General features: G+C 54.1%; 1 protein-coding gene across 1 annotated transcript in view; it reads left to right on the top strand.

Moving 5' to 3' along the window:
* Cabin1 (calcineurin binding protein 1) overlaps positions 1–22,392 on the top strand; it is a 58,019-nt gene that overhangs the window by 34,002 nt on the left and 1,625 nt on the right. The window contains exons 5-10 of the mRNA XM_041647533.1: positions 10,484–10,647; positions 11,377–11,473; positions 11,881–12,558; positions 13,838–13,912; positions 16,946–17,228; positions 21,983–22,144. Coding sequence (XP_041503467.1) covers positions 10,484–10,647; positions 11,377–11,473; positions 11,881–12,558; positions 13,838–13,912; positions 16,946–17,228; positions 21,983–22,144 — 1,459 coding nt within the window. The remainder of the gene's footprint in view (positions 1–10,483; positions 10,648–11,376; positions 11,474–11,880; positions 12,559–13,837; positions 13,913–16,945; positions 17,229–21,982; positions 22,145–22,392) is intronic.

Raw genomic sequence — 22,392 nt, 5'->3', positions numbered from 1 at the left:
TGGACACTGATTCCACAGCCTCTTCCTGGCCTGGGTAGAGGTGATGAGCACATGTTCTCAGCTTCCTTTAGTCTGACTTGATCTTTTAGGAAGTAGAAAAGGAACGAAGTGAGGTCATGAGTTATGTGAAATACAAATGACACTTTGTCACCTGGTCATGATGTCTGCTCCAGCAATTGGGGACAACTTCAAGAAGTGATCCACGCCGGAACTGGCCAGGTTTGCGTGATGGGTCCCAGTCTTAACAGCTGTATAACTGTACCAGTGCCCAAACTCCCTGCCTCTTTGCACTTGTGCTGTCTGTCAAAAGGGTCACAGTGTGGATGCAGTGAGGGTGCAGTGAGTTGAGAGGCAATCAGATTGGTAATTCTCAACTCTTATCACGGGGAACATGCATTTGAAGCCATGAAGAATTGCACTCGGGTATGTACCTGCAACTGAATGACCTCTGGGAGCCCAAGTCTGCTTCTTCCATGTCCCCAGCAGCAAGCCCATTGCTGAGCAGGAGAGTCATCTTCCGAGGGCAGAAAATGGTTTATTTTCTAGGTGGAGAGGAGGGGGGTTGGACCAGCCTTGTTTGGATTAAAGGTACGAAACCTAGGGACACTGGTGGGCAGAAGCTAGGGTAAGGCAGATGGAAATAGAAGAGGTGTCATAATTGACACTTTGGGAGTGTGGCCAGGAAGGGGACTTGGCCACTTGGTGAGGGGAAATTTGTGGAGGCAGGGTCTTCTCCATATGGCATAGTCCTCATATGGTGCTCTGCCCCTTCCTGCAGTGTTCTCTTCAACCTGGGCAGAAATTGGTGGATAGTGCCTGTGCAGCCTGCCCCATTAGGTTGAAGATGCCCTATGCAGACCAGTGTTGTGGGTGCCCTTCTATGCCAAAAATACTTTCCCCTCCTGAGCCCTTCCACTGTAGAACAGGCTCAGTACCTTCCGAGGAGTAATGCATCATCGGTGGGGAGGATCCTCATTTACCTGGCCCAGCCCCCCATGCCATGTAGTGGCATGCGGGGGCCCAGCCCCAGGTGGAAAAATAGATGGCTTCCATCTGGAGAGCTCACTGGAGGTCTGATGGTGACATCGTCGTTATGTGTCCTTCTTTGAGGATGTTACTCCAGAACTCTTCATTGTAGTCCCTACTGACAGCTCTGTGTGTGGCCCTCTTACAACTTACACCTCTACCTACCACAAGGCCCTGTGTGACACAAATGGGGGAAGGGTACTGTTCACGTTGGAACCCCATTGCAGGTGGAAGGTTGCCCCCACCCCCATGCTGCCGTTAGCCATTGCCATCCTGCCTCCCGAACTCCTCACCTCCTCATCCCACAGCTTCCTGTGCCAAGGGCTGTACACAAGATACCCCTCAACCAGTGCTCAGCCCCTTGTCACTGAACCCCTGGCGGTTAGGCCAGGGACCCCGCCAGGATTGGCCGGCAAAAGTCAGTTGTGCTGCCAAGCGACTGCCGGGGGCCCGTCCGGCTCTTGCCTGCCCCGCCCCGCCCTGGCCCGCCACGAGTGAGGAGCAAGCCTCCGCGGCCATGGCCTGGCGCCCGCACTAGCTCTCCTGCACAGATGCCACCAGGGAGCCGGCGGGTAGGAACTTGCCCGCGGCCGAGGGCGGGGATTGGGACCAGGGCTGCACGACCACCTCACCTCTGCCTGCCCGGCTCTCTGCTTTTCAGTGCTCAGTTCCCCCCGGTGGGCTCGGGCAGCTGCCCCCACCCCCGGCGCAGCAGGAAGCCCGAGGGCCGTAGTTTCCCCAGCGCCTCTACAGAGGAAGTCGCCGACTGTGGGTGCGGTGCCCCCCTGTGCCCGTACTGGGTTGGCGTTCTACCGAACGTCAGGTGGGAGGCCAGACTGGCCTAGGTAGTGGCATGCGGGGGCGGCTGGCGCTGGTGGAGTCTGTACTGAGCCCGCCCAGCAAACCCAGGACAGCCCAGCCCGACCAAGCCCCGGGCCGGAGCCCAGGCGTGGGTGTGCGCCTGCGAAAACGAAAGCCACTAGCTGCAACAACTTCGCGGCAGAAGGCGCTGACGAAAAGCTGTGCGGTGCCGCTCTCGGGGATGGTGAGCGGGCCGCCGGGCGGGATGGGCAGCGGCGCCCGGGCGCGGTGCTTCCCTAGCTATAAATAGCCGCTGTGCGGGGGCGGGAGGATGGTGCCAGCGCTTTGCAAGTGCGGGCCGGCTGGGAACACCGGGCCCAGGGTCCTAGCCACTCAGCACTCAAGAGTAGGAGGAGGGGTAGGGTTGGAGTAAGGGTCGCTTTGGCATGGGGCGCTTCTAGTTCCGCACGTGGGGGCAGGGCCGGCCGCCAGGCTCTCCCCCAGCTCAGTTGTTGTCGGTTCTGCTTTTCCCAGAAGGGGGAGGGGAGGGGACCTAGTGCATGATATGTCTCATTTGGCAGAAAAGGCTGGAAACAGCAGACGCCAGCTGCAGGCAAATTGCAGGCTTCCCCAGCCCCTGCCTGAGTCGGTTGAGGACTCATTACCTGTAATGGCATGGGGAAATCCCTTGCCCTCGGTAGCCTTGCCTGGACAGTCAGGACCTTATGAGGGAGTAGGAGGGTGTCCCTGATGGCCTCTGCACAGTCCTGAGACCACAGATTGCTTTCCATATGGTTATGAGGTACTCATTGCAGAAACTTCTGTCCCCTCTGGTGTTTGGTTTGCAGGAGGGTGGGGGGAAGGCTCCCGGTTCCCCTCCATCTTAGGCATGGAGCAGAAGTGCTGCGGGGCCCCTCTCTCCTCAGGGCATCAAAAAAGATGAGGAGCTACCTACCTAGAAAGCAGCCCTAGATTCAAACACCGAGATTCCTGAGCAGGAGGAGGGTGCCAGAGAAGAGCATCTATACAAGAGGCCATGGGCACTACCCAGGGCGCTGACTGCCAGCATCCTTGATGCACTCCTTCCTGGGGACAAATGGGTGTAAAAGGCAGAGCTGGTGGGAGAGTTCTGCTGTAGCCTCAGCTTCCTGCTGCTTGCTGGCTCACAAAGGAGCTAGTCTCTTCAGAGCAAGAGCACTGAAATCTGGTGTGGGAGATGCTGGGCAGTCACCAGGAGTTGTTTGCCCCAAGAGGTGTAGTCAGTCCAGGAGCTGCGCGATATTGAGAGCATCTCTCTAGACCCTGCTCACACACCTCTCTAGGTCGTCTTGTCTGAGTGGTTTGTGTGTGTTAGTGGGCGACAGGTGTCACCTCAAGACTGTAGGATGCCCTTGTCCCTTGCACGGGGCCATCCCTGGCTCTTTGGAGTCAGGCTGTTAATTTTGAGGCTGTGTTGGTGTCTGCACAGGTTTCTGTGATTTTCTGGGGTTTGGGGGAGGGAGTTGCTGAGGCCTGAGCTCTACCTTGCTGAAGCGCCATCACTCCATTGCTTAGCCACTCATTGCTAACAGCAATCTGCTCCTTTACCCTTTGTCTACTCTTGCAATAAGATTCTTGCTCTCACCTGCTCACCATTTGCCCATACCTAGAGGGACCATAGGAACGCCTCTACCAGGGAGAGGAATAGGGTTTCTCCTGGGTACTCACAGTGCTATTTTTGGTGGACAGGGTTGTTCGAGTATGCTGCTCTAGAAAGCCTTGCTTGCCCCATTGTCCCATGGCTATCCCCCAGCTGTCAGCTTTCCTTTTCCAACCCATCATTCTTCATATTGACCCTGAAAATGAGCTCAGATGCCAACTGTGGCCCATGTACTATGGGACAAAGGGTTCTGTGGTTGTTATCAAGGAGATGGTTTTGATGACATGGGAAATACCTCCCTGTGCTCAGGATTTCCCCAAGTTATGGGGCTGACTGCAAGGAAATTGCTACTGCCTGATCCCCTCTCAGCTGCCCATTTCGTATTTCTGTCTGCTCAGCAGAGGCACAGCCTCCCACTCCTGTCTCCTCTGGCTTTGCCCAGACACCCTCAGAGTCTCTGCTCTCTTGGCGTCTTATTTCACTGGCCACTCTCTCCTATAGTTGGCCTGGATGGCTGGAATGTTGCCCTACCACCCCTTCTTTAAGAGAATTGGAGTCAATATCTTGTGATTTTTTTTTTTAATCCAGAACATTAGTTTTCCGCTCAGTCTGCAGGTAGGGCCCCATAGGCGACAGTGTACCATCCTTGTTTCCTGGATTCTTGTACTTGTGGACTTCCTTTTCCTCAGGGGCTTTGGAAGCTCTGCCCCCATCTCAGATTTACCTCATACGTCATGAGGTCCACAAGAGCAGCACAGCCCTGTTATCTGTCTATCTGCCCTCCTGCCTATAGCAGCTCAGTGTCCTGGGGCTGTGCCAGGGCAACTGTTGTGTCCAAGACTAAGGCCCTTGAACCGAGGTCAAAAGCTGGTGTCAGTCTTGGCCTCAACTTGCCAGACCCCAGCCAGACTCAGACCCCTTGAATGGGGAGCCTCGGTGAGGTAGAGAAGGGAAAATTTACTGCCATCTGCCTAGTATCCCATCTGTTTCCTCAGGCCACACAGTCTGTTGCCTTTTCCTTGTCAGTGCCGCTGGAGGTGCCATGTGCTGCCTCCTTTACAGCCTTTCTAGGTACCCCAGATGAGATCCTCCCCCTGCTTGCCCTCTTGCCTGGCCTGGTGCCCTACTGGGCATGACACTGAGAATGGGAAATCAGAACAAGTGTCATACCTCAGTCCCATGTGTGGCAGCAGGGGACAGCCAGGGGAAACAGTCAAGCCCTGGGAGGACCAAGGCTAAAGACCCTCTCCTGCAGTGGGCCTCTGAAGCACCTCTGAAGCAGTGGAGGGACACCAGCCAGCGGCCAGCCGCCCCATCTGTGAGCAAGCCTTTGGGCAGAGGCTGCCCTGCGCTGAGATGAGTGGATGTGAGAAACACATGGTTCAAAACCCTGCCCGCTCCTCCCTTTGGGAGTGTTAAAGAGGGGCATGGGAAGAGGCTCCGAGGTGAGGGCGAGAGATCCCTACTCCTGGTCCCACCATCACTGGACATCCTTGAGCAGGTCTCCTGAGCTCAGTCATTCTCTCTGGGAAGGGCTAGCTTGGGCTGTCTCTGCCAGTGTGGCAGGAGAATGAAACTCCAAGTCCTCCCCTGCCCACCACCATCTAGCTCTGGCTGGGCCATTTCCCTCCCCACCTCCTTTCCTTCCTGGCTTTCCCAAAGGCGCCCTTCCAGGCAAGTTCCCAGGGTACTTTGTGCCTTAGAGAAGGGGCTCTTGAGGATCTGTGACTGAAAGGTAAGAATCTCAGAATAGCCATGGGCAGTAACTGATTCTACAGAGTGTGCTGGGAGAACCAGATCTAAACTTGAATCTGCGGCTCCGGGTGCTGTGCTAGTGGCTCTGGGCTGAGTAAAGAGGCTGTGTTTAGCAGCCCCCAGGTCAGGTATGTAGGTTCTGAGATCCAAGTGTGCATGGACGAGCTTTGCCTACACCAAGGCCCGCAGGGGAGTATGAGCTGGCTGCTGAGTCTGTAATGTAGGGAAAGAGGAGCCTGGGTCTCAGCAGGAATGAGCTTCCCCTAACTACAGCATGCAGGGATGTCAAGAGATGGTAGCCCAGGTAAAGTGCTTCATACCTGCAGGAGCCAATGCTGTGTGCTACCTCTGTAGTATACTACTCCCCGAGATTGCCATTAATGGAAGGCAGAGCTCCACCAGCTCCTGGCCAGGCCTGTCCACCCACACTGCTCTCCAGTCCATTGTGAGTAGGTGAGCATTAGTGGGTGCTACTCAGGCTTACCCACTACCTCCACTGACACAGCTCTCTGCTCCTCTGAGAAAGGCTTCAGGAACCCTCACAGCAGTGCCCATGCCCCACCTCCATCCGCCCCAAGACTCACATTGCTGGGGGGGTGGGGGGAGCTGGAGCTTGCCTCCACAGCAGGACACTGTGAGGAGGGTTTGGGAGCTTGTGTCCAGCCTTCAGCCCACAGTCTGGGACTGCATAAATTATTCAGTGGCCAGTGTGTGTTTCAGTGACTTCATCGGTCATCCAGGAGCCCAGAACCACTCTGAGGAATGGAGATGGGCTGAGATGCTTGGGATGAAGTACTTGGCATGCAGGAGAAACTTGAGCACAATGTGGTGTTTGGAAGTGCTCTGGGGCTGCTGGGAAGGCCCCTGACTGCTCTGAGCAAGCATTCTCCCCAGTGACACTGACCGCCAGGGAATCCAGTCTTGGTGACACCACAACTCAGGATTCAAGTGAGGCTGATTAAAGATGGCATGCATGCCTGCAGGGGTAGGAAAGCATGGTCCTACACAGGGACCTCCTTGGGGGTCGGGGTCCCTGATGCCCTCTGACTCCAGCAATGCTGCCAGCTCTCAAGTGTGTGTTCCTACTATGGCATGAGCTCCATTGCAGGCTCCTTCCATACTAGCTCCAGCCCAGCTCAGACCTTGCTTCCCCTAATGTCCTCCAGAGGTCCGTGCCTTTTTCTTCTGGGCTTTGGGCTAGGTGCTATGTGGCCTCTGCTTAGCCCCATCCCTTTTCACTTGTGGACTGTGGTGAAGGAGATAGAACAGACTAGCTGTCTACCTGCTAGGTACCTGCCTTCCTCCTGAGAGGCCCTCTGATGCCTTCTCTGGGGTGGGTTTGGTGGGGCAGTCAGGGAGAGGTGAGTTCCAGCTTTTCCCTTTAAGAAAGGGCCCTGCCCAGTCCATCCTGGAGCTGTAAACACAGAAGCTGGACTCTGCTTAGCTCAGGCAGAAGGCATAGTTAGCTTGTTTTCTATCTTGCTGGCTCATGACTCTGCCCTTTCTCAGTATAGCTGTCTCCAAAGGCCAGCGTGGTGGCCACAGGAACACTCCCCTGCCTACCCAGGCTTGTCTCCATCTGCACACACAGCCCCATGCTGAGAGGGCAAAGGAGATCCCAAGGGCTCCTGCTAGTTTACCCTCTGGCTGCATGCCCAGGAAAGAGAAGGGACCTGTTAACGGGAAACAGGGAGGAGATGGTACCCAGTAAATCAAGAGTCTTGTGGAGCAGTAAATTGAGGCCTGAGTGAGCCAACCTTGCCCAGCAAGTGTGCCTTCCAGCACTACTTCCTCTAGGGAAGGGCCAGGAGAGAGCAGCCTCTGCACTTGCTGGATTTCAAGCCTCCTAGGGCTCATTTGGAATATTTGTCAGGGGCATCTGTGGATCCTTTCCGCTCTTCCTGGGACTTGCCTCGTTCTTTCTGGATTCAGTACTGCTGTGTTATAAAAGGAAGTGAAAAGGAGGTAGGGATCCAAACCATACCCATGCGTAGTGCGTCGGAAACTTGGCCTCTCTGCACTAATACCTTTGTTGTTGGGTGCTCTGGGAGACACGGGGGCGAGATCTCTCAGCTAGCCATGCTGTGGTGCAGTACTGCTGCTAACAGTCCCTCCCTGTTGGTTTTCTCTTCCCCTGGTATTGAATGTGATTCCCTTGCAGCCATCCGCCTTACCTGCCTGACAGGTCTTTTACAGCCCCCAGAGGGGGTTGGGCCCTTCTAGTCCTGCCCTTGCATGGGAAGGCGACCTGAGGCGCTGTGCCTTCAATCCTCAGCTTGAGGAATGAGAGCCTTTTCAGGACTCCTGGCCTCCTGTGCCTCTTAACATCTGCCAGGTTTCCTTTGCTTACCAGCATACCCTACATGTGGCCAAGCACAATTTATTGCTGGTAGCACCTTCTCAGCTCACTTTTTCATGGTGTGATAGTTTCACCTGGCCAGGTGGACCGTGCTCGAACACTGTTTGGAACCGTAACATTGTCACCTGGCACTGGCTGCCTCTTAGAGAAGGGTCAGTTTATCTTCTTGCAGTTCCCATGTCCCCCAAGTGTGGGAGTCATATACACTTGGAGCTTGGAAGAGCTGTGTTTGCTATGAACACCGTTGTTTCCCTCCTGCCTCACACAGTTGAACATGGAAATTTCCAGAAAGAGGCGGGGAAGGTTAGGATCTATTCCCCTAGCACAGATAGCCTGTACCTGGCCAGGACACACTGCCAGCTGCAAAGCCATAAGAAAGGCTGACCTTGCGTTATTGAGTTATCTCTTCGACATCAGAGAAAGCAAGCCACAGGAACTCCGTAGAAAAGGGACCAGATATCACATGGACCTGGGAAGACACTGGGATTATTGGCTGGGCAGAGGCTGTGGAAGGACATAAACAAACGCTCGTGTGCATGGAATCTGGCTTGTGTCAGTCAAAAGGACTCAGGGAAGTTGGAGAGGCAGTTGAGATAGGAAATTTAAAAGGCCAATGGGACCTAGCTTGGTCCACACATATATAATTGAGCCAGGAGGGCCAAGAGTTTAAGACCAGCCTGGGTATATAGTGTAACCTCTCTCAAACAAGGACTAGGGATGTACTCAGAGGTTAACAGTGCTTCATTAGCACACCCAAAGCCCTGGGGTCAGTTGATAAAGGCTTCAGTCCTGGGAGCAACCCTGTGCCATATAGAAAAACTCCATTCTGCTAATTAACCAGAGTTAATTAACTAGCTACCTCCAGGGGTGATTAGCTCCAGTATGTATAACTGTTAGACAACATGACAGTATCCAACACCCTCACCCTTCGCTGGTGTCTGAGGCCCCCAGGTCCCTGCCTCTGTGCTTTGCTCAGCCTTCCTGTGTCTGCACGCCAGTACCACTGGCTTGGAGCAGGACCCCTTCCCTGCCTCGCTCTGCTCCTCTGGTCACAGGTCAGAAAAGCAGATGCAAATGTGTGTGTAAGGGGGGAGGTGACTTTTGAGATAGGGTTTCTCCATGTAGCCCTGCTGGTTGGCTTGGAAGTTGCTGTGCTGACTAGACTGGCCTCAGACTCAGAGATCCCCCTGCCTCCTGAGCACTAGAGGTGAAGTGTGCACTACCATGCCTGGTTCTGAATGCATCTCTGAGAAGTCAGGCAGACCCTCTGCCATCCTGAGGTCTGAATAAAGTAGGGAGACTTCTGTGGATCCAGGTTGATTCCAGGCCTCTCCAAGTGTGTCTGTGCTGGGCATGGGGGATCTGGAAAAGGGCACCTGGTCACACAAGATCTTGGGGTGACTCTCCCTACCATCCAGACTGAAGAGCTGCTGCAGCCAGTTGTGGAGGTTGGTACAGGTGTGGTATTCTTGTGAATACCCACAGCGATCTTTTCCTCAAAGCTGTGGGGTGGTGAGGTCCACCCAGTTCTGGGTAGCCCCTCGAGTCTGTAGCTCCAGAAGGCTTAGTCCCTGCTCTCTGAGCTCCACTGTCTGTTGTCTGTGTGTGATGTCTATAATCAAATGGAGCCCTTTCCTAGCCTCACACCGCTGGACCTGTGGATACCTTCATTGCCACTGTAGTCTGTCTTAGGCTAGCCTCAGCACTAGGAGCAGGGAAGCAGGTCCTTGCTTCCCACGCCAACTGCTGTAGTTGAGAGTAACACACACACACACACACACACACACACACACACTGTGTGGCTTTTTATAAGCTGTTATAGATACATATCTGAGGAATATATAACGGTGTTTGCTGTCCTGAGGGTGGATATTCTCGGCCCCTAGCCTGCCAAGTGGGCTCTCCTTGTGGCCTAGTATGGAGGCTGTGGTGCTAAGGACTGAGGGCATTAAGCTTTTCCAGGTCATCTTGAGATGCCCTGCCCTCCTTCCACCCCCATCCCCTTGGCCTGCTAGAGCTTGGGTTTACACTTCTGGGTATGAACCGCTAATAGTCAGCCAACCACCATGAGAACAGAGCACCACATGGATGCTACTTTAATACCTGTGACTGGCACTTGAGACCCAAAAAACCTCTAATGAAGCCTGTCAAGATCTAGGGCCTGGGCTGGCTGGAGCTTCTCTGAGGTTGACTACAGGGACCCCCCAGCTTCTTCCAGGCTGAAGTCATGTGTCAAACAGCTCGTCACTCCTTCCCTCTGGCATCCATGTGATGGCACCCAACAAGTGATTGTCAGATGCCAGACTTGTCACCACAAGGGTGCTGGTGACAGGGAGGGAAGGAGGGCAATACTTCGTGCTTCGATGTGAACTGAGAGATGGGAACACTCCACCAAAGCCAGATGATATGACTGAGGTGGTGGGGGCCTGGGTAGCATTGGGGTTGAGAAAGTGAGACTGCAGGGGCTTGACCTCCAGCAGCAGTTGTTGCCGGTCCCCTCTGGCTCAGTATTCTTCCCTTGGGAGTCGTTCCTGTGCCTTTGCCAATACTTGTGCAGAGAAATGTTTGCACAGCGTGAAAGCCACCATAGGGAACAGGTCCAGTGAGCATGTGGGATACAAAAGAGGAGACTGAGGCAGGAGGATCATGAGTGAAGCAGTCACTTAGTGTGACTTTGACTTGGAAAAACGGCCGTGGAAACTCACTTGTACAATCCTCTGCCCTGGATGAGAAGGGAGTTGGTAGAGGCAGCCACGCCCATCTCTTCTTTTGGGTGGCAAGACAGGGCTGAGAAATCCCTGGCTAGGCCCTAAACACAGTGGCAGGCTTGAGGGGACCTCAGGAGGGGTATCCCCAGGGCTCCAGGGACAGCGTTCCTTAGCTTACCTTTGCTTACCCCTTAGGGCATCTGGCGGATCCCCGTGGATGAGATTGACCGGCCAGGCAGCTTTGCCTGGCACATGAACCGCTCCATCGTGCTGCTCCTCAAGGTTCTAGCCCAGCTCCGGGACCATAGCACCTTGTTGAAGGTGTCTTCCATGCTGCAGCGGACACCAGACCAGGGCAAGTGAGTGAGCCACCACATACAGCCTGGCTTATCATCTTCCCAGGCTTGTCCCCACTGTCCCATCTGGCTCTGGGATCTTTTGGTCCAGAAGCCACAGCCTTCCCTCTGTCCTGAGGGACATCTCTTAGTATCTAGAACTCAAGTACTCTGCCTCTGCCTCGAACACCCTAGGACTTACATGCTGTTAGTCTCTACACTTAGACCCTCCCTTCTGTCCAATGTGGGGCTCTCAGAGGCACTGACTAGCATGGGGTGTAGGGGTAGACAATCAGAAAATTGCCTTGGCACCCCAGAGAAATAGGTAGGCAGCAGAGGTCTTGGGCCTCAACAGCCCTCAGGGCTTCGTTGGCCAGAAGGATGGGACACAAAGACAGAGGATGTCTGCCACAGCTGCCATGCGTAGAGATTGGGGATGGCGTACCCAGAGATGCTACTCACACAGGCTAGGTTTGCAGTAAAGCATAAGCATCCCAGAAACCAACCCAAGGGAGAGGAACTTAGCCCCCAAGCCTTCTGTGAGCTGGCACTTAGCCCACCATAGCACTGATCTCCGGCTAGCCTGTAGTCCAGAGGGCTCTGGGCAGTCACTGGGACCAAGTCAGAGGCTTGTTGAATATGAATATGTGACTGTGTTCCCAAGTGCTCCTGGGGTAAGTGCTGGCTCACCACCTAGCTGCACTGTATGGTTTCTGACCCTGTCCCATTCTTTCTGTCTCTGTGTGACCATAGGAAATACCTGCGAGATGCTGACCGCCAGGTCCTGGCCCAGCGGGCTTTCATTCTCACTGTGAAAGTGCTGGAGGACACACTGAGTGAGCTTGCAGAGGTATGTCAGCCTCCCACACCACAGCCCAGGTCTTGCGTGTGAGGGCCTAAGAAAACAAGTCTCTGCAGCAGCCACAGTAAGGCCCTGCACGGGTCCTTCCCATGTCAGCACCCCATAAGGCTCACAGCACAGCGCCCCTGGGAAACGAGGCTGTGCCATCCCAGAAGCAGTGAGTAAGAGTCCCGTTGTCCGACCTGCCCCACACTCCCTTATGTGAGGAGGGTGGATGCCAGGGGAGCAGAGGAGAATGGAACTCTCGGCTAGCCCCCTCGTCTGTGTCTGGAACCCAGTCTTGTCCAGCTGGCACATGTGCATAACCAGAATGGAATGGCAGTTGGGTCGAGAGACCCATAGAGGCTCTGAGATTCAGCGAACCCCCAGTAGTAACTAGTCTGTTTTTCTTGTAGGGGTTAGAACACCCAGGACCCAAGGGCTGTGGCCACTCCGGAGCCAGGATGACCACCGATGTCTCACACAAAGCCAGTCCCGAGGATGGCCAGGAAAGCCTCCCCCAACCCAAGAAGCTACCTCTAGCTGATGGCTCAGGACCAGGGCCTGAGCCAGGGGGCAGAGTGGGCCCTCTCAGCCAATTGCCAGTGGCCACAGACACAAGGGACAGCACAGACCAGGGTGGGGAGCGGAAAGACAAAGAGAGTCCCCAGGCAGGGCCCACTGAACCCATGGACACCATTGAGGCTACTGTTCACCACCCAGACTTGGAACAGACTTCACCTCTGCTTCCAGGGCGTCCCCCAAGGGACAGGGGCCCTGAGAGCCGGTCCGCTGAGCTTTCTCTAGAGGAACTGAGCATCAGTACCCGACAACAACCCACTCCACTTACACCAACCCCTGCAACGCCCACCACCACTGCTACTCCCCCCACTACGGGAACCAGGGGAGTTGGCCACCCTGAGGAAGCACCTCCAAGGCCTAATCGCAAAAGGAAACTCCTGGAGGATACAGAGTCTGGCAAGACTCTCCTGCTGGATGCCTATCGAGTGTGGCAGCAGGGCCAGAAGAGCATGGCCTATGACCTGGGCCGCATTGAGAAGATCATGTCGGAGACTTACATGCTCATCAAGCAGGTAGGCAGCTGCTGCCCTGACCCCAGGGCCACATGTGTCTCAGACTCCTTCATTGCCTGAGCCTTCTGTTCTCCAGAAGGTTCCTTCTTGGGTCCACATGTATCAGGGGCCCACCCTGGAGGTAGGCTTTAGGTATTGTGCCTACCCCTTTCCCACTGTATACTTTGCTTGTTTGTTTGTTGAGGTTTTTCTCTGATGAGCAGGCAATAAGTTTAGACTCAGAAAACAATGAGGTGTACGTGTGAATTCAGCCTTTAAGGAAGACTAAACTGCAGTATAAGTCCAACACAGGAGTGTGGAAGCCCCGGTCCCATCACTGTGAGGAGACACTTGAGCCTCTTCCTGAGATGGGTGACTGTGGTACCCAGTCTTAGGCACAGAACTGGAGTCTAAGCATGGCAACCCAGAGAGTCTGCCACCCTTCTCGGTCTGCTTGATCCCCACCCCTCAAACAGATGCATTATTCCCATAGGCGGAATCCCCAGAACTTGTGGCAGATGGGGTGACCGTCCTAGTGGTCGGCTTCCCACATGGCGCCTTTGAGATCCTCTCCACCATGAATTCCTAGGAACAGCATGGGTGCGGCCGCTTTTCCTGCGGGGAGAACCAGTCCCTTCCTACATTGCCTGTCCCCATCTTCACTTGACAATATGTGGCCATCTCCTTCGAGCCACATGTGCTTGTTTATGATGCCCTACACCTCTAGTCTCATACTGACCTCCACGTGTTAGGCTCTTAGTCTGTGGTACACACTCACCATCCTACCTGGGCTTCTAGAGGGCTCCTCCCATTGGAATCGACATCCCACTCTCAAGGTAGATCAGAAACCAACCTGTGACAGCCACTTTAGCTAATCTGGTTTTGTTTTGAAACAGGGTCTTACTGTGTAATTCATGCTGACCTGAGACACTCAATCCTGCCTCTTGACTCCCAAGTACTAACATTAAAAGCGTGTACTGCAAACCCAGCTCTCAGCTGAATTTGAAAGCTTCACTGGGGTCTGAGGCCTCTGTCAATCTCAGCCCTGAAGGACACAAATAACTGGCCATGGAAAGTAACTTGATGTGGCCTGAGGGTTAACTGGGACAAGTCCTAACAGCAGCAGCTGGTACATGGGCCTTTGGGCTGCATCCCCACATGGATGAGACTTGGTTGCTGGGTGTGGTCCTCACTGAGGAGAGTCCACATAGAAGTGCCCTTCTTGAGCTGGGTTAATATAGCACCTAAGGGTCAGGCACTGTGGCCTAGGTTCCCTCATTTTAGGCATCTCTCTGTTCAGGTGGACGAGGAGACTGCACTGGAGCAGGCTGTGAAGTTCTGTCAGGTTCACCTTGGGGCTGCTACCCAGAGACAGGTAAGCTCGTAAGCTCTGCCTTGTACACACATCCCACTAACTCCCCAGCCTATGCCACCCTTCATACAGAACCTGTCCCACACCAATGCCTTGGACTGCAGGTCCAGAAGCAAATGTGCCCTGGAGCTGGTTCCTGTGGTCACCATGGGCCCAGGGGAAAGAGCAGGAAGCGTCTAGGCTTCTGGATAATGGGTCACAACCCCAACATGGTAGTGCCTTGACAGGACTCAGACATACATGTGGGTCCTCAGGTGCTATGCTTTCGCTCCTTCACAAGTAGAGGGGCCTTAACCTTTGTGACCAGTACAGGAGTGATTCCAGAACCTGACTAGGACCGAAGCAATAGGGAATGTGGGACGCAGGCAGAGCCTGTAGGGGGAATCACTAAGTGTGGTAGGGCTCATCCCAAGCCAGGGTATTCAGGTACCGAAGAGGCAGGGGAAGATGGCAGCGAGAGTAAGATCCTCCTGGGATGGGCTGAGAGAAGCCCCTCTAGGCCAAAGATAGAGCTCCTGGTGACCAGATGTGTTGGGCACACCTTTAATTCTGGCACTCAGGAGGCAGAGGCAGGTGGATTTCTGTGAGTTCTAGATTAGCCTAGTCTATACAGTGAGTTCCAGGACAGCAAGGGGCTACATAGAGCGGTCCTGTCTCAAATTTAAAAAGTGGGGAGACCTGGGCTCATGTTGAATCTTGCCGGAGAACAGCCTAGGAGGAATTGGAGGCAGGTCTAGCAGGACAAAGAGTCACCCCTGTAAAGCCTTGAGAGCTACAGATCAGAAAAGGCAAAACAGCCTTCTTGTCAGTGGGCGTGGTCAGTGTCTGTGTCATTGTGGGTCTGTCTTCTCATCCTAGGAGTGACCCAGTGGTTTTGGACTGCCTTGTCCTAGGAGCCCCAGCAGCTGGCAGATATCTTAGGGATTCAGACAGGCTTCCTCCTGGTAGAATAGGACCTGAGGTGATCAACACTGTCAGACCCTAGGTCTAAGGGTCCAGGGATTGACTTATCTTTGAGCCTGCAGGCTGTGGGTCAGCCTCCTAGATGAGAAGCAGAGTCCTTGGCAGGATTGACCAACCAGCCAGCCGACCTCACCACTTGATTGTTGCCCGCAAGCCTGGGATTTGCTATGTAGCCCAGGCTGACCTATAACTCTTGGCAGTCTCCTGCCTCAGCTTCCTGAGTATTGGGAATACAAATGTGTACGTTCACTAGGCAGTGGTGGCACGTGCCTTTAATCCTAACACTTGGAAGGCTGAGGCAGGTGGGTCTCTATGAGTTCAAGGACAGCCTGGTCTACAGAGCAAGTTCCCAGGACAAAGAACTCAAAGAAAGCTATACAGAGAAACTGCCTCGAAAAGAAAAAAAAAAAAGTGCATATCTGACTTTGAATGGGCTTAAGTGTTAAACACATTCAGGAAATACCAGACCCCCTCCCTTTACTGGTACAGTATTAAATTAAGGACAGGGTAGAATCTGGTTTCTTAGAGGAGGCAGCTAAAGGGAAAGAGGACTACTTGAAGCCAAGACCTACACATATCGATACCATTTAGGTCACTAGTGGTGGCTGCTACCAGCAACCCTTGAAAGCACCAGGCTAGGTAATGGGGTAGACTGCCTGCTGCTAGGCAGTGTCAGGTCACCTCGTGGGATACAGAGCCAGAGTGGAAGAGAGCAGACAAATGGTCCTTAGGACCTGCCACCCACCCACTCCCCAGATCCCCCTGGGATGGGGTGCCCCTAGGATTGTCCTAGGTTCTCTCACTACCACACACCATTTGGGTTTGGCTAGCAGCTCTGTCCCCGGGGGCCCAGTCTGAGGGCTCAGTCTGAGGGCTATTTTGTATCTCTGCATCTTTCCTTGTGTCTCCTCTCTTGGAGGAGACACTACCTAGCGGGCTGCCCTCCAGTTTCCCATTAAACCTCATGTCGTCCCCTACTATCCCATAATCATCCCAGGGGGTGGGACTGCGGGCAGGCTGTTCTTCCGGGTCTTTTCCAAAGCCACTCCACCTCACCCCTTCCCAAAGAGTGTCCCACAAGCCTGCACTTTGAGAAGAGCAGTTGAGACAGTTAGAGCTAGCCTAGGCCTACTTCTGGCCAGCATTAGGAAGACACCAGCATTTAGAGCCAAGAGCTTCTGCCCCTTTAGGAATTTCCATTTTGTTTGCTGGGGTCCCTGTTGCTGTGGCAGCCTGGTGTGTCTCTGGAAAGCACCGTGGGCCTCCTTAGATGCAGTCACTTGCTGCTGAGGTTGTTCCTGACTGAAGACAGGCAGGCAAGTAGCCCTCACTCTGACTCGTGTTTGCCCTCTTGCGCATTGCCAGCCTTGCTGTGGCCTCCTGCCTCATCTTGTAGTGAACTAACTTCTCCCAGCACTAGACAGCCACCAGAAGCAGAACTTGCAGACTTGTCCCCATCATGTGAAACATCTTAGGAGAAACATGTCAGAAGAGAAAGCACCAATGGGTACCAAGGCAAAGGGAACTGTGTGGAGAGTCAGAGGCTTCTAAGGGCTTCCCGGAAACCAAAGGCCAGGCTGCAGGCGAAAGAAAGGCCTGTGTGGCCAAATTTAGTAGCATTAGGCCTGAGGATCTCAAGCTTGGGGAACAGACTAGTTCATTTGTTCTCCCTTGGAAAGTCACTCTCGTAGGTTTACCACCCATGCCTCCAGCCCCAAGATTGGGCCTACATCCTCCATAGAGATATAGGTGAATGGGTCCTTCTCGACTGGCACTGTGGAGGGGACAGAGAAGTGAGCCAGGTCTTCATGAGGCTCTGCTAAGCATGGTGGGTGTCTCCAGAGAGGAGGAGCAGACTCTCGGCTGTGTGTTGGTGGCAGCTGTGTCCTGGTAGAATGTTTGAGCTCTCTGGCACAGCCAGCAAGAACCTCAGAGTAATGTATGGTGTTATGTTGGCTTCCAGGGCCCAGAAGGAATGTCCTGTGGGACTGGATTAGGCTGTGGTGGGACAGGGCAATGCGTGCTCAGAGGGCGGCCCCATTGACCTTCTTCACCTTACCTTTGCTGTCGCAGGCCTCAGGAGACGCACCCACCACCCCCAAGCACCCCAAGGACAGTAGAGAGAACTTTTTCCCTGCCACAGTAGCCCCCACAGCACCTGACCCCTTGCCAGCTGATGCCCTCCAGCGGCCCAGTGACTCCCACCTCAAGCCTCAGACTGTATTGTCTTCTGCCACCGTTGTCATCGGTTGCCCTCCCTCCACATCAGCCTCTACCCCAGACCTGTCCGCAGATCCTGGAATTCTGCGGCCACACAGACCAGAGGCTACCACCAGCATGGCCTCTCTGAGTCCTGGTAAGTGCCATCTCAATCCACATGGCAACCTGAGATTTTCATACTCAGCTTTCCCAGAGCCTAGTCCCCTTTACCAGCAATCCTTCCCTGTGGGATTGGCAAAGAGGCATGGGGGTTGCTCTCCAGAACCCCTGGGGAAACCCTGGGGCAGTCAGCTGCTAGTCTAGTATCAGTTGCTGACAGTATTTATTTATGGCCTAGTTGGAACTGCCTGTGTCCATAACTCTGGTAACCTTGCCCTATGTCTTAGTTAGGGTTTCTATTGCTGTGAAGAGACACCATGACCACGGCAACTCTTATAAAGGAAAAACATTTCATTAGGGGGGCTTACAATAGAGCTTTAGTCCCTCATCATCATCATGGCAGCATGCAGACAGACAGCTGAGAGTCCTACATCTTGCAGGTAACAGGAAGTGGACTGTGGCACTGGGAGTAGCTTGAGCCCAGGAGACCTCAAAGCCCACCCCACAGTAACATTCTTCCTCGCAAGGCCACACCTCCTAATAGTGCAACTCCTTATGAGCATGACCACCAATTACATTCAAACCATCACAGCCTCTGTGCCTGTCCTCGCTGCACATGGAAGGCTGAGGAGGAGCGGGACAGGCACCACCACTGAGGGGTGTGCAGTTGTCTTGGTCTCTGCCCCAGCAGAGCCCCACAGTACCTAAGACGGTCAGGAGCTGGTGCAGACTGGGCTGCTGTGAAAGGGTCTGACCTCAGCCGTCCTTGAGGCCCCAGGTACTCTCCAGGACCAGGTAGATGGACCTGTGAAGAAAATACAGGATGGGGTGTCACAGGCTGTCTTAATCAGGAGCTGCCAATTAGGGTGGTCAGCATGGCAGGCAGGACGTGGTCTGGAACTTTTCTAGGAGGAAGAGTCATGAAGACAACACACACGGGGGTGTATAAAGGCACTATCTTCTTTAGTGCAGACACTCCTCTGGCATTGTGCATGGTGCCAGACTCTGCCAACCCCCAGGCATTGCATGCTTCTGGTTGACTCCCAGTATGCTGGCACCATAGCCAGGCTCGGGAGACCCTGAAATAGCTAAGATTTAGCTCTCTGCCCCAGTCTGCCCACCCTTCCTTCTCTTACCATTTTGAGACCTGGTCTGTGTCCTGGGTTCCATGTCACAGGGTCACCTGCGCATACCTGGAGCCATCCCTTAGGGCTTGCCTGACCTCCTAGTCATAGTTTTGTGGTTGTGGGTCACATCTGGGTCTGCCGCCTGCAGGCATTGGACCTTGACTGTGTGGTCTCCCCTCTCATCTGCATAGTAGGGAGGCTGGGTTGGAAGCGCCCCTCTCAGTGACTGGGGCTTTCATGCTCTCCCCAGGTTACTTCAAGGATTGTGCCCATGTAGGCTCCGAGTTACTCACAGTTATACTCTCTGTCACCATTTGTTCCAAAGGAACCTCTGAAGTCCACAAAACAGAGCAGTCAGATCTGAGGTGGGCTCGGGCTAGCATGCACAAAGCTCTGGGTGCCACCCCCAGTGCCACCCAGAAAAGTCAGAAAGCTACGCGTGCTAGGCTCTGCCTCCAGGAGTCTGAGCCCTTCTAATCACACTTAGCAGATAAACGGAGCTGTGCTGGTGGCGGTGAGTTCAGAGGGGCGGGGGCACGGGCCCACAAGGACCTCACCTGCCCCTCACCTCAGGTTGTATCACCCTCTGCTTAACCCATGTTCTCCATGACTTTGGAGAGTCTGAGGACTGGGGCTCCAGGCCAGTGTTGTAGGTGGAATATTCCTAGTTCAAGGTCTCCCATGCAGCTGTCTGTGGCTGATCACCTGTGTGGGAAACAGGTTCTTACTGGGGTCTTCTCTCCTGTGGGTCTCTCTGTTGACAACCTAGTGCTCTCCTACCTTGAGAGCCAGAGTTCTGCTAGAGTGGGGAGGAAGCTATAGCATCTCTTACAACCTAGTTTCTGAAGAGTTGAGCATCACCGGGCCACATATTGCTCCTGTCTGTTGGTATCAGCTATTCTGGTAGGTACAGCCGGTAGACATCAAGACCACTTGAAAGCTGGCTGGCAGCCTCCCTCACCTGTCTGCCACCAAGCAAGCAAAATCTCACAGTTCACATTTTCTCTTTGGAGGTTAGCTCCGGGAAAGAGTACCTGCTATTTCTGGGTATCTATTCACCAGAGTTATTCCCCCAAGACTAGACTAAATGGTTTTTTACCACGGGAGCAATATAATGAACATGGGGTAGAGACAGCACTCAGCAAAAACTTGTGCCCACTCAGGCCTGGCAGAGCATCCCAGGCACACTCACATTCCGAACGAGCCTGCCCCCTACTCCCGTATCAGCATGTGATGTTTGTAGGGATTTCCCATGGACACCAGAGCTTTGTGGGGGTGATGTTGGGACCAGTTTGGGACAGACCAATCTCTTTAAGCCCACACCCTCCATCTCTGGAACTAGTCGAGCCCTCATGGAAAGAGCATCACCAACTCCAGGTTCCTGACAGGCTAGTGTAGCCGTGTGGCTGGGTACACTGTTTCTCTTGATGGTAGAGTCTGCTTAGTGACAGCCATAGTGGGGGACTTCAGTAGCAGATGGTTAGAAAGTGGGACTAAGTGAAGGCTGAGATACCTACCTGAGAGCAAGAACTACAGGACACCCTTCCAAGGTACATATGGGAGAGCCAGGGGGCAGCTGCTGAGGAGTGGGGCTTTCCCCAAGGCAGAGGGCTCTCTGCCTTCTGCCTTGCTACCATGCAGCCCCAGCTTATCTTGCCTGCTGCTGCCTGACTAAGTAGCCTCAGCCTGTGCCCAGCTTCACCATCTTAATGAAGAAGAGTCCCTTTTCCTGAAGCCATCATGTAAAGAGTAGAGTTAGGACAGCATGTGGAGAAGAATTGCCCTAAACAGTATAGAGATGCCAAGATGTCGGCTTCATGCAGGTCCTGAGAGTCCAGGGGAAGTCTGAGCCAGGCCCCATGCCTCCCAGGACAATCATCCCCGACCTGGTGCCAGACCTGAAATCTGCGGCAGGGAACAGGAACACTTTGCTAACAGCACCCTGTGGCCATGCTCGGCAAGCATCTTACTAGAAAGGAAGCCTGGGCTCCCCATGGTCCTGAGGTGGTCCTGTGTGACTCCATGACCAGTTTTGGTTTTTAAGTGTCTGTCCATATTTCGGGTGTTTGGAAATAGAGGGAAACGAAATTCTCGCCAGTGTTTGCTGTTACCGGTGAAGACCTTGAATAGTAAACAGTAGAAGGGAGGACTTGGGACAGTCTACCACCTGGGGCTGCTGTTTGCAGGGCTGGAAGAGCAAGGCACCTGACAGCTGGGCACACTAAGCAGCCTTCATCCATCCTGGCATGAGGGGAAGCCTTACCCAGAGTGTGCCTGAGCCCACCTCAGGGAAGTCAGGCCTGTTGACCCATATCATCTAGAAACTTGGATACTCTGGTTTGGTTTTGACTTTTTGGGCAGGGTCTCGGTAGTCCAGGCTGGCCTCTAGCTTGCCACAGGCCTTCTTGTCTCCATCCACCAAGTGCTGAAATCGAGTGCATGGGCCTTCTCACCCAACTCAGACCCCCCACCTGTGCTACTCAGGGAACCCCTGCTCCCTATGGATGGATATGGCATTGGGTCAGGACCCAGGGAAGGCAGTTTGGTGGCCTTCCCTTGCACATGGGAGGTGGTGCTGGGAACATTGCAGTGGAATCCTGAGCTGCTCCATGCTGCCAGCCATTGTTTGCCTGTGACCTAAACTGCCAGGCATTGAAGACAGGAGAGGGAGTGGTTCGGGTCAGGTAAGCTATGGCCTTCTTCAAGCTGGGTGTGGTGGTATAGCCCTTCCTCAGGAGGCTGAAACTGAATAATCCCATGGACCTATCCTGAGCTCCATAGCAAGAGCTCCTCTCCTGGAACAGCTCTGTGGAGACTTGGGCGGGACAGTTCCGTGGCACTCAGGCCCTTGCCTCTTCCCTGCCCGAGGAAGGGGGTGGCAGCTGTCCTGGCAGAAGCCTAGGGGGCAGAGTGAGAGCTGGGCAGACAGTGTACCTGAGTGAGCGGAAGGAGAGAGCCACCTGCAAGACCACTGTGAACTTGAAGGAGGTGGGAGGCAGATCCTAGCTGATAATACAGGTACACAGTTGTCCCTTAATGCCATTCAGGCTCTGGCACACTTGACCAGTGCCAGACTCCTGCCTTGTGCCAAACAAGGAGGGATTCGGTCCAGCAGGAAGACATGGTGCCCTCATGTTCTCTGTCTACTGGTCTTAGCTGGTGGTTTTGACTCTGGTTGTGATTCCTACTCCTATGAGCCACAAGAGGGATTAGGTTCCTCACATATAAACCCACCCCTGACAGCCTTGTGGTAGTATCTTACTAGATGCAAGAGGTGAGTTCCTGTGGGCAGAGACAGGGCACAGACATAGTCAGTCAGTGTCTGTCTGTCTCTCTCTCTCTCTCTCTCTCTCTCTCTCTCTCTCTCTCTCTCTCTCTCATTCCCACTAGCCACTCTACCAGTCAGGCTCCTCAAGATCTCTTAGCCAGGTTTTCCAAAGACTGTCACTCAAGATGAAAGGACATGGTACCAGACTGTAAAGACTAGTCAGGGCTGTGGGGATGGAGAGCCACCTTATCCCAGTGTTCCCATATTGGCCACATTTCCCTGTTACATGTCCTAAGGCATAGTCTGTCACAGAAATGTGGGGATCTGGGAAGAGGGACTTGTCCCCAACTCCCACGGAATGGGGTTGTTACCTGCAGTTTGCCTGTGTCTCCATAGAGATAGAAGAGCAGCTGTCAGGAACAACAGAAGGTACCAGCTTTCCACCCCAAGAGCCACGGCACCAGATGAAAATGACTGCCACAGGTCCCCTGACTGAGCAGCACTGCTGGCCAGTGGAGGCTGCTTGCCAGACAGGTGCTGAGCCCACCTGCAGCCAAGGTAAGGCTAGTTGAGGGGAGCCCAGCACCAGCTCCCGCCAGGTTGCTCTCAGATGACAGCCCTAGGTAGGCTTCCCCACAGAGGATCCATCCAGCTTGGTGGATTGGAAGAGAGATGAGGAAAGGCCCTGGTTAGAGTCTAGCAGGGACCTATTGGGACCCTAAAGCCTCCTTTCACCCCAGCTCCACAGAAGGGTCCTACCGGGTGTGGAGTCTCTCTTAAGCCCAGAGGAGCAGTTCTGTACGGGG

This window comes from Microtus oregoni, unplaced genomic scaffold, assembly GCF_018167655.1.
Source record: "Microtus oregoni isolate MIOR12 unplaced genomic scaffold, Mior012 000183F_ref0000375, whole genome shotgun sequence".
In the NCBI taxonomy this organism is placed as follows: Eukaryota; Metazoa; Chordata; class Mammalia; order Rodentia; family Cricetidae; genus Microtus; species Microtus oregoni.
Note: the sequence above shows the minus strand (reverse complement) of the source record. Positions and strands in the feature narration are given on the sequence as shown.